The 12,408-nt window shown below is 35.8% G+C and overlaps 1 protein-coding gene across 7 annotated transcripts in view; it reads left to right on the forward strand.

Annotated features, from left to right (window-relative positions):
* The window catches only part of jakmip3 (Janus kinase and microtubule interacting protein 3), a 34,978-nt gene that overhangs the window by 16,675 nt on the left and 5,895 nt on the right, over window positions 1-12,408 (forward strand). For 2 of the 7 annotated variants that reach the window (XM_081393244.1, XM_081393246.1), the window contains 10 exons: window positions 863-1,063; window positions 5,345-5,464; window positions 6,306-6,452; window positions 7,482-7,613; window positions 7,774-7,809; window positions 8,183-8,254; window positions 9,283-9,399; window positions 9,470-9,598; window positions 10,151-10,234; window positions 11,854-11,916. In XM_081393244.1, the coding sequence (XP_081249370.1) occupies window positions 863-1,063; window positions 5,345-5,464; window positions 6,306-6,452; window positions 7,482-7,613; window positions 7,774-7,809; window positions 8,183-8,254; window positions 9,283-9,399; window positions 9,470-9,598; window positions 10,151-10,234; window positions 11,854-11,916 (1,101 nt within the window). The remainder of the gene's footprint in view (window positions 1-862; window positions 1,064-5,344; window positions 5,465-6,305; window positions 6,453-7,481; window positions 7,614-7,773; window positions 7,810-8,182; window positions 8,255-9,282; window positions 9,400-9,469; window positions 9,599-10,150; window positions 10,235-11,853; window positions 11,917-12,408) is intronic. The other 5 variants (XM_081393247.1, XM_081393245.1, XM_081393250.1 and 2 more) reach the window with 3 other exon arrangements.

A 12,408-nucleotide genomic window follows, 5' to 3' on the forward strand; every position in this document is an offset into this window, starting at 1 on the left:
ACCAAGGCATCATAAAATTTCTTTTTTTATGTGTCATTGGGAATCAATTTAATGCATCCTTGCTGAGTAAAAGTATTCAAAGTATTAAAAAAAAAATCATACTAAAACCAAACATTTGTACGGTTCGATAATAGGCTGTTTAATGGCAGGTTTACACTGTGACAACTTGCCCCATTTAGTGTGTCAACATGCAATGATATGTGTTCAGTGTGTTAAATGTACTGTATTTTTTTTTTCTTGGGCAATAACCTTGGAAATATTCAATGCTGTAGATCTTTTTGTAACCAAGACTTTAACACATGTTTCTGTACAGAAGTTGACTTTCAAAAATAAACTTGAGAAATATTTACAGGAGTAAAAGTCATAAGTTCACACTTTTGACGCTACGTACTTTTTGATGGATGGATGGATGGATGGATGGATGGATGGATGGATGGATGGATGGATGGATGGATGGATGGATGGATGGATGGATGGATGGATGGATGGATGGATGGATGGATGGATGGATGGATGGATGGATGGATAGATAGATAGATAGATAGATAGATAGATAGATAGATAGATAGATAGATAGATAGATAGATAGATAGATAGATAGATAGATAGATAGATAGATAGATAGATAGATAGATAGATAGATAGATGATAAGTTCTCATCCAATAGTGTCAGTGCAGACAAATCAATAAAATCTCTGAATTGGCGTGGCTCATCACTGTACGGGTTTTCATGGCGAATGCTGTGCATGCGTGCTCCGCTCCCTGTCCCGAGTGGACGTGGGACACACTCACACCTGTGTCCAGTTTGAGGCAAGACATGTGCGCGTGTGCATATGTGACTGTGCTGTGTTCTGTCCTGTAGATGGATGAGATTAAACTAAAGGAGCGCGCTGTCTGTGGGCTGGAGAGAGAGCTCAGCGCTCAGGCGGGCCACACATGGAAACTACAGCAGCAGAAACAGGCTGTAGACTCTCAGCTGGCCCTGCTGCGAGACTCCAGCCCCAGACGAGAGGGCCCTTTCTCACCCGCTGCAGGAGACACAGCAGAGAACACAGCTAACCTTGTAAGCACATCTCCATTACTAAACCTCGCCGCTTTCACTGTGCCCACATCGCTTTTCCTCAACCCATTCCCATTCATATTGGTGAAAGTGAGTGATAATGTAAAACAAATTTAAGATAGACCTAACATGAGCTCCAAAGTTATTATGCTTCTTTTAAAAATCAAAGTAGTTTGTTCGTTTAAAAAAAAAATACGTTTAAAAGCTAATTTCCCAGGGAAAAAAGTGTGCTACAAATTTATTATGAATCTGTATGTTTGAATATTATGCAATACACAATTACCTTTTCAATGACTTTATAGTCAAAAAGTTTTAAATTGTACAATCTGTTTATGTTTGTTTCATGAGTTCATGGGATGAGTTTATCATTCCCTCATAAAAATGGTTAAATATACAGTTTTGTACCTTCTCTTTTTGTAAAGAAATTATTTTATCCATCATAGATACATTCAATAGATCTAAAGATTGGGAATCAGGGTTTCCACAAAAGTATTAAACAGCACAACTGTTTTCAACATTAAAAACAAAAAAAAATCTGAAGGATCATATGACACTGAAGACTGGAGTAATGATGCATAGAAATAAATGACATTTTACAATATGTGACCCTGGATCACAAAACCAGTCACATGACATGTCGCACGGGTATATTTGTGGCAATAGCCAACATTGCATGGGTCAAAATTATCGATTTTTCTTTTATGCCAAAAATCATTAGGATATTAAGTAAAGATCATGTTCCATGAAGATATTTTGTAAATTTCCTACCGTAAATTTATAAAACATTTATTTCTGTGAGTGAATGCAGCAAAATCGCCAACATAAATGAACAACTTTAAAGGAGATTTTCTCAATGTTTCGATTTTTTTGCACCCTCAGATTCCAGATTTTCAAATAGTTGTATCTCTGACAAATATTGTCCTATCCTAACAAACCACACATCAATGGAAAGCTTGCTTATTCAACTTTCAGATGATGTATAACTCTCAATTTAAAAAAATTGACCCATGTGACTGGTTTTGTGGTCCAGGGTCACATATATTAAAATAGAAAAGAGTTATTTTATATTGTAATAATATAATCAAAAATATTATTGTTTTTACTGTATTTTTGTATCAAATAAATGCAGCCTTGGTCAGAGACTTCTTTCAAAAAAAAAAAAAAAAAAATCTTACTGACCATAAACTTCTACTATAGCTGAAGATAGTTGGTTTGGTTAAGTGGCTTATTTCTCTATTGAAAACAAAAATGAATGGGAAAATACTTGCGGGAACAATCAGTGACTGTTGCACTTTTTTGTTTCGTTGTTTATTAATGATGGTGCTATTTAGCATCAGAACCTATAAAAGTAGTTATATTTCAATTCAGAGCAAGAACATTCATGTACATGATCATCAAAAAGGTCATTAATGTACCCTTATTAACTTTATGCACATCATTGACAGATTGGAATTGAAAAGACATTTCTGTTCTCAAGGACTTGAACAGGTCTGGGTTTGAGGAAAACACTGCTGGTCCGGCTGCTTTTCATCTGTTCATGGAAACACACAGAGCTTTCCCTGGATCCTCACACTTCACTGCATGAATCTATTGTCCTATTCTTTCCTGCACAAATTACAGCATAATTACACCTCTTATCACCTGCACAATCTTAACAATAGACATTAAGGACATATTTTCATTAACAACTTTTTCAATTCTTATAATGTTTCTACTTAATTAACTTCAGAATGATCTTTAAAACAACCAAACTAAACACAACATTAATTTTGCTGTCATCGTGTCTTGATTTAATTTAATATTATGCATCAAAACAAACCGTTAACAGCAGCATGTGTCTTGAATCTGGCTTTGTGCTCATTAGGTTTGAGGTTTAATTCTTTCCTTGCACACATGGTCTAAAACATTTACAGCTTTATTTGGAGTGTCTCCCGCTGCGATTTGAATAAGGGCCCATTTCGTTTTCCATAGATTTGTATTATTTGATCTGCAATCTAGCAAATGAACTAACACTTTTTATAGTGCATTTAAATTATGCAGATGGTATATCCAAAGCGATTTGCTTTATCCAATGCTTTTTTGTCTTTTTATCAATGTATTATTTATTTTTTAGGTTTTATTCTTGATTTCACAATGTTTGAATGCTATATAACAAACTTTTTTCCAGCAGTGTGGTGTATCATGATATTAAAGTGATAGTTCACTTTGAAATTAAATTTTGGTATGTTTTAGCTTACCTCAAGGGCATCCAAGATGTAGGTGTTTTTTTTTTCCGCAGTAGTTTCAATTTTGATATTTTTAGGTCAAACCGTTCTTGTCTGACAGTCAGGCTGTGTTACAAGAGGTAAAAACGATATAAATGCTGTTCGTTTTCTCACACAAACCGCTCGTTTCGTGTCTTAGGCCATCAATGTGTACTTACGATGGGGAATTGTTTAATTTGGACGATGGGGAATTGTTTTAATTTGGAATCTGTTCATGCTCTTTGAGACAGTGACCACAGACCTGCATTAAATGACTGACAGACAAGAACGGTTTGACCTAAAAATATCAAAATTGAAACTACTGCGGAAAAAAAGACACCTACATCTTGGATGCCCTTGAGGTAAGCTAAAACATACCAAAATTTAATTTCAAAGTGAACTATCACTTTAACTGTGTTGAGAGAAACAGTGTTAACTTTAAAGCATTTGTGTGCCATTTCTCTGGCACCAGCAAACTGATGTATCAAAAATGATGACTCTTTTACAACAAGTTTAAACTCTTCCTGCAGTTGCCCATTGTTCAGTCAAATATATAATCATACAGATATACATACAATAGATTTAGCTGTGAGAAGGGCCATGTGCATTTTCACTCTGTCTTCATGTGTGCTGAATGTGAGAGTGTGATCTTTCCCACATCTCACCTTCTCAGGGCTGTTAGGGCTGTTAGAGGTCACACACTTTATATTCACACCTGTGGTGTATTCTTGCATTTTCATATCTGAGACTTGTTTCCCAGCAGCTGAACATCCTTGCTCTGGCTGTCGGTTTGATATTAGCTTCAGCTGTGGTGGCACGGCTGCTGCTTTCATTTTCTCTGCAGGAGAAAAGATGGATTTGATCGGTGACCTTTCAGGTCTTTGTCAGATGTGGACGAGCCAGTGTTCTCTGGCTCTGTTTCCTCCTACTTCTGTTTCTACGGTTACCTGACATAATGGAATATTTTCTTACTACAGCACCAAACAGAACTGACAAAAATATTCATTATTTAGTTAAAATCTGCTTAGGGGTAATTCAATGTAACAAACAGTGTAAATGTGCATAAAAATGTCAGTCAAAACCAACACATGTTGAACGATGTTCACTAACCCAGCAAAGTTTTTCAATTGGATTTGCGTTTATTCTCTTTATCTTGCGTATTTCACTTATACTCGCGTGCGTTCTGTATTACGTGCGTTACAGTCTCTGACAGACAGCATGTTGAAGCCGCTCAGGCCTCTTCTCGGAAAGCGAAGCGATGGCGTAGTTAAACATCGGTAGTGTGTGTTTTCCAGGAAGTGTGTGCACTCGCCGGACATCTGCTTCTCGTAAATACTATCCTACATTGTGCACGTTATTTTTTGACAGACATTGATGTCTTGATTTTCAAATGATGTGGATTTGAAAACAGATGGGATAGTAAGGTAATAATGATGCATTTCTTAGCCGGCAAGTATTCAGTGAAGTGATTGATGACCATGATTGTGTTATGTCGATGATTTGAGTTATAATGTTCCAGCCGACAGCCAGCCTAAGTTTTTGACGGACTTGATAATGTGCGTGAGGGGTGGATTAGATTTGATTTTGGGTATTAAACGTGCCGGAGACGTTCAAAATCATTTTTGCGTAGTTAATTATGCTTATTTTATGGAATGAAGTTTATTCCGTGGTGTAAATAAATTACATGTTACTCAGAGACTGACATGTTTGGTAAAATGTTACATTCAGGTAGATTTCACCAATTTGTTATTTTTATTTTTATTTTTTACTAGGAAGGGAGTTTTGATGCACAAAGTTGTTGTTTTTTGTCTCTTATAACAAAAATATTTTTTATTTAATATTTTTAAACCCATAAAAATGCAGATACTGTTGAAAATAATAGTGAAAAATCACTTTTTAAAAGGGTTGTTCCATTATTACCAATAAGCAGATTTTGACTCGTATACAGACAGACAGAAAGTATTTCAACATTGAAAAAAAAAAAAATGATAGGAGTGGAGAGTGTTTTTTCCCAGTTACCTGCAGTTGGTTTGTTTTCCAGATGCAGCACTTGGATGAGAAGGATGCTCGACGTTTCCAATTGAAAATTGCAGAACTGAGTGCTATTATCCGCAAACTAGAGGACCGCAACGCACTGCTGTCAGAGGAACGCAATGAACTGGTGAGTCTGTGCTTGTGTTAAGGTGAAAGAAAAAAAAAAAAGAAAAAAAAAATATATATACATACATTTACATACATTTTATGGTTAAAAAAGAAGAAACTAATGTCCAGAAAATAATTCAGCCTTCTTACCTATAAATAATTCTAATGTTCTGTTAACATAGAACTTAAAAAAAAAAGTCTTTGCATTGTGCACAAATGAAGTGTGTTTGTGCATACAGTATATGTGTTTGTCTTCTGTATCATGTTTACTGTGTAGCCTTAAAGCTCATCTTTGCCTTTCTAAGTGTTATGTGATGGTGTAAATGTTCTCAGTAATGGTGGTAAGTATCTGAGCAGTGATGAATGACTCCAGTGTTTCCTCTTCTCAGCTCAGACAGGCTTAAAGATCGAAACAGAGACAGAGTGATTTAAAAATGGCAGCTGAAACCTTCAGGAAGGGTTCGGACTCAATTTACCACTCAGTTCGGCTCTCAAACAGACATGATGTTCAAGTAGAATGCAATAGTCCAGTCGGCTTCTCTGTTATTTTAGATTTCATGTCTTAAACTAATTTACCAACTTTAGACAGTCAAGTATACCGTTATACAGGTTGTATTTGAATTGTGATGCATTTACTGCCAGTATAGGCTTAACATTTAGTTTTGCAAAAAAAAACTAAACTAGTAACTAGTATGCAATATGTTCAAAATGCGTAACTTTACTGGTTTTAATTGTATTTTCTGAAATCAGTATCAGTGCATACAGCGATGCACTAAGACAGTGATGTCCAAATATTATTTACTGCATGCTTTTGCCACCCCAACATTTTTGTAACCATCTGTTTATGTCTGTGCGCCCAGTTAAAGCGTCTCCGTGAAGCTGAGAGCCAGTATAAGCCGTTACTGGACAAGAACAAACGTCTCAGCCACAAAAATGAGGAACTGGCTCATGTATTGAGACGCATGGAGAACAAACTGCATTTCGTCACTCAGGAGAACATTGAAATGGTAATAAGCAGAAAACTACTGTGAGCATACATCTATTTGTATAGTATGAGCTCATATTAATTGAGGGAGATTTTTATTTTTTTTTAAGAAATCATTATTATACCACAGTGATTCAATGTTTTTTGTTTTTTTATATATATAAAATTGAAATATTACATAGTGAAAAATCAAATGGTGACCAGTTAAACCACTTAAAAATATTGTTGATAAAAAAAAGAAGGAAAACAAATAGATAATTGATATAATATACTCTACCTTTCAAGTTTTTTATTGTTTTTAAAAGAAGGGTCTTATGATTCTTCAGAAATCATTCTAATATATGCTGATTTGCTGCTTAACAAATTAATATTATCATCAATGCTGAAAATAATTTGAAATGCAAAGCTTTTGTAACGTTCTAAATGTCTTTACTGACACTTTTGATATCCTTGCTGAATTAAAGTATTTATTTCTTCCAAAAACTTTCCTGAAGCTATCAGTATTTTGTTTCCTGCAAAAAAAAAAAAAAAAAATGAACTGCAAATTTTTCTGCAAATGACCAAATCAAAATGATTCCTGTTGGAAATCTAGTTATCTTAGAAAATATACACTTTCCCTGATGGTGATGGGGAGGCTGTGGTCAATTTAAATCCCACAACCGTTCCACTGTCATTAGACATAATTGACCATTTCCAGCTTCGACTATTATTTAGATTTTTTTCCCTAGACAAAAGAAGCATTCATCTTGCCTATTCCACTGCATAACCCATAAATGTGTGATCCCGAAGTAGTTTTATCAGGTGAAGATCACACCAACTGCATAAAACATTTGCTTTGAATACTGATGCCTCTTTAACATGGCCATGTTTTCATGTAAACACATTTATCGGTCGAGCCGTTCAGCATCCGGCAAGCACACAACCTTGTTATTGCTCATGTCTAAATGATCTGATCATTATGGCAACTCATCAGACATGAGTAATTATCTGTCAGCAGTCTCTGTGCACACATCCGGTCTCTTGATGTGAGGAATGAGTTTTTATTTTGCAGCGAGAGAAGGCTGGGACGATACGACGGCCCAGTTCTCTGAACGACCTGGATCTGAGTCAAGACGAGAGAGAGATTGAGTTTCTGAGACTACAAGTGCTGGAACAACAGAACATAATCGACGATCTGTCCAGGGTATCAGCATTTCTTCTCACAGGGACGTACTAACATGTGTTTTAAGTCTACATGAAAAGCCTCAGATTAAGAATTAAAATGATCGGGGTCCATTTTGAAAAATAAATATTACAAACTGTGTCTTATTGTTTTCTGATTGGCCTATTTTAATTTTTTCCAGGCGCTGGAAACCGCTGGATATGTGAAGAGTGTGATAGTGAGTCATTTTGCCTCTGGGAAATATTAACACTATAAAATGCTAAAATATGTTTTTGCAAATTAATGCAGTTCATGTTACCTAACGAAACCTAGATGAAAATATCTGCAGAAATATCGGTTTTCTCAAAGTGTGAATGAAATTAGCAACTGAAATGACTGAGAAAAGTAATGTATGTGATGTTCAGTCAAAATCTAAATACACGTGCCATGAATTTACGAATAAAAGTAGAATTTTATGGATAAAACTGGAAGTGTAGTGAAAACTGTTATTTAAAGACACAGATGTAAGATGTTATTTTACTATAGACTATCTGATATAAGTTAATGTGTTTTGTTCTTTCATTTAATCTTAATTTAATCTTGTTTCTCAGGAGAGAGACATGCTGCTGAGATACAGGAGACAGGACAGTCTGCGCAGGAAGAAGCCCTTCAGAACCTGTAGGGTACGCATACACACGTCACTGTCCAACACACTTGGAGAAATATATATATATATATATATATATATAATATATATTGCACATACAATATAAAACAGGTATATATATATATATATATATATATATATATATATATATATATATATATATATATATATATACATACTGTATATATATACTGTATATATATATATACTGTATAGATAGATAGATAGATAGATAGATAGATAGATAGATAGATAGATAGATAGATAGATAGATAGATAGATAGATAGATAGATAGATAGATAGATAGATAGATAGATAGATAGATAGATAGATAGATAGATAGATAGATAGATAGATAGATAGATAGATAGATATAGCACATACAATATAATGCATACAGATGAAATCAAGCATAAAAAAAAATAAAAAATCTTGGCAAAAAAAACCCAAACCAATAAGGGCTTTTATAAAGTACTTTCCAATCATCAAAAAGCATAAATACATTATTATTTTTCATTACTGCATAATTTTGTAATACATTATCCAATCTTATTCTCGTATGCTATTATTATAAAGACTAAAGTTGCATCGCTCTTACATTGCATTATTGTTGGTTATACATCTATTTGTATAATCATTGTTTGTATGTAATATTTGTTCAAATAATATTTAATTTTTTATTTGTTTACATTTTAGCTATTTTTGAAGTGATGCACTTTTAATTATGCATTTATTTTTATAAGAATAATTGATGATATGTTTACATAATATATTATCATTTGATGTTTTGTTGATTATCATCTAATTATGCATTTATTTTTATATTAATAGAAACTATTTACTTTTTATACAATGATGTCTTATCTTATTAATTTAGCGCCACTGCATTGATAACGGCTAGTGATGTTTGATTTGACTCTTTTAAATTATATCAATACTCAACATTACAGATTATATTTTGTGTGTGTGTGTGTGTGCGCCTTTTAAACTTTGAGTCAAAAAGGTTTGTTAAACAAAAATCCTCCCTCGCTCTCTCTCTGTAGCCGGTGGTGGAGACGTTTTTTGGCTATGATGAGGAAGGCTCTATAGACTCGGACGGCTCCTCCATTTCCTACCACACAGACCGAACGCCCTGCACACCAGACGATGACCTCGAAGAGGTGCGTGTTTGTGTGGGTGTGAGTGTGTCTGTACACTATAACTGTAAGCGTGTCCTCTCCCTGTGCTTAGGGAATGGTAAAGGAGGAGACAGAGCTGCGATTCCGTCAGCTGACGATGGAGTATCAGGCTCTCCAGCGCGCTTACGCTCTCCTGCAGGAGCAGGTGGGAGGAACGTTTGATGCAGAGAAAGAGCTCAAGGTAAAGCATTTCAAATATTTATATATTCATTCTCTTAACAACAACAACAACAACATCTCAGCTCTTAGCAGATGGCTGAATAGTTCATCATATGAATAGGATTTTCTTCGGTATTACACCGTGTCATAACCAAGCCTGATGTGATCAAGTGTCAAGCTATTTTGACTACTTTGAGTGACAGTCAGTCACCAGGTCTCTAATTAAAAATGTTTTCAACTAAATGAAATGCTTCTAAAATGTGTATTTTTGGGTCACATCATAAATTATTTTTCAACCCCTCTCCAATCACTGATAGCGACCACTTTACACAATCGAATCAATTCCTGATGAGTAACCTTTTTTTCTTCTTCCTAACTGAATGTCTTGTTTTAATCAGAAATATGCGAATGTAAAATGGGTTCCAAATGGCTTTTTTTTTTAAATTTCTTACAAATATGCAAAAAAATATTTTTGACTGACCAATTCAATTCAAATATCGTGATGGTGCTCATACTGAGCTACTGCAGATCGATCTTACCTTCACATCAGTGTCTCCGTTCTTATCTGTTTAAGACTCGAGAGCAGCTTCAGGCCGAAATGTTCCGGTACCAGACCAGAATAGCAGATCTGGAGTGTGTTCTGAGTCATCAGGGACAGGTAAAACACCAGCGCTGCCAACGCATCCATCTTAGAACTGCAAAATGTCATTTAGCACAGGTGTATTTGTACAGTTCCACTCATAGACTGTAAAAAAAAAAGATGGCCGACGCGTCTCCACTTCCTTCCACTGTAGAAAAAGACAGTGTCTTGGAGCCTGAGTCTGCGCAGTGGAGCCGCGGTATCAAGGTCCCGCCTGTACTCTCGCTCACAGAAACCATCTTCGGAAAAGAATTATTGAAGTGTAATTGGATTTTTTTCAATTTGGCATTGCATCCCATTGGATAACAGGTGGAGGGTGGGGTTTATGAACCAGCCACCAGGGGGCGATCAATTTTTTTGCCTTCACTTTTCAGATTGTGCAGCACACTTTGCTCCACTAAACACTAGCCGTTTCTCAATGTCAAGGAAGGATCCTCGGAAGCCAGAATTTCGAGGGTGCTACGTCATTGACATCCGTCTAAGGACTGTTCCTATGTCGAGGATCCTCGGAATTTCAACCAAGGACTGAGTCCTTTGTTCGAAAAATATCCCATATACAGGAAAGGATGCATATGTGTAGCCTTCGCGCTCTCAAATCACCCACAATCCTATGCGCGCAGCTTTGCTATCTTGTTCAAAAAATTCAAAATGTCGGACGTTAACGGAGTCGGAGCGTTAACGGGTCAATATGCTTTCAAATGTAAGTATATTTACGTTACCAAACATTTGTTTTTAAAAAATAATTACATCCATTATGTTATGGGTCAAATTGACCCGCACTGTTTAAACACACTTGACAGTCAAAGAATCAATATGATTAAAAAAGAGTTTATTGATTTTAAAAAACGATTATATTGCCTGAGTGAACAGAACTGCACCCATAGCAACGTTCTGTTTTTCATTTTCACTGACATAATGACGCAATGACGTGCACTTGCTAGCCTGTTTCAGAGCCGTTGAAAAACGTGTTCTCCGAATGCTAAAGAGGAGCCTCGCCTAGCCTCTGAAGGAAGTGACTTGGAAGGACCAGTCCTGCCAAGGAAGTATCCTTGACATTGAGACACACCTACTGTGATAACACTTTTTTTCACATGTGCACACTTGTGAGGAGACGTTCCATTATGGTTGCATGTAAAAAACAGCAGTTACATCAAAGAATATAATACACAACAAACTGGAACTTTTGCTGTGGAACTTTTGGTCCCACTAAAAGAAAATTTGTATCTATAATCAGACATGATAACTATATTTTTGTGGTGACCTTCCAACTCCCTGCTTAGTTTTTAATATTTTTTTCCACCTGAGGGCCACTTAGTCTGAGTCAAAGGGTAACACACACACACACACACACACACACACACACACACACACACACACACACACACACACACACACACACACACACACACACAGTATTTCCTAAACGTAGAGAATGTGAAAGCTGATTAGAAAGCAGTGCTGGCTATACATCAGTGTGGGCTGTGAGCGTTATACACGCGGCTGAAATTGTTCTGGGATCAGATATGCCACTGACGGAGAATAATTCTGGGAGAGAGTTTGAGAGGATTTTACACGATAAGATCTGCTAACATCAGTTTATTCAAATCATTTGCATTCAAATTATGTGCATTTTTCAGGACATGAAGTGGATTGAGGAGAAACAAGCTTTGTACCAACGCAACCAAGAGCTTGTAGAAAAGGTGGGAGCAGTTTCTGTTTGTCAGACCAATGGAAGATGAACATCACAAGCAGAGCATGTTTTCAATTGAAGTAAATCTCATTAGTCATTTGTTTAAAATGTTTCTATTAATAACACTGTTTAAAAGGACAGTTCACCAAAATATGTAAATTTGGTTATGATTTACTCACACTCATGTCGTTCCAATCAAGAATGATTTTCTTTCTTCTGTGGAATGCAAAAGAAGATATTTAAAAGAATGTTAGAAACCAAGCAGTTTGGGTTTCCAAAAAAATAAAATAACTGTTTGTTACCAACATTCTTCGAAATATCTACTTTTGTGCTCCACAGAAGAAAGAAATTCATGCAAAGTTCTGTGCAGGCTGATAGGTCCTTAACTCAATCTGTTTGCAATAAGATCGTTCTCTACAGGGCAGAGCTGATTGGCCGATGAGCTCGCTGCTCAACTTTTTGCTGTAACAGTTTGCAGTGTGCTTTCAGAAACCCTCCACCT

Source organism: Scardinius erythrophthalmus (assembly GCF_964197995.2).
Source record: "Scardinius erythrophthalmus genome assembly, chromosome: 18".
NCBI lineage: Eukaryota > Metazoa > Chordata > Actinopteri > Cypriniformes > Leuciscidae > Scardinius > Scardinius erythrophthalmus.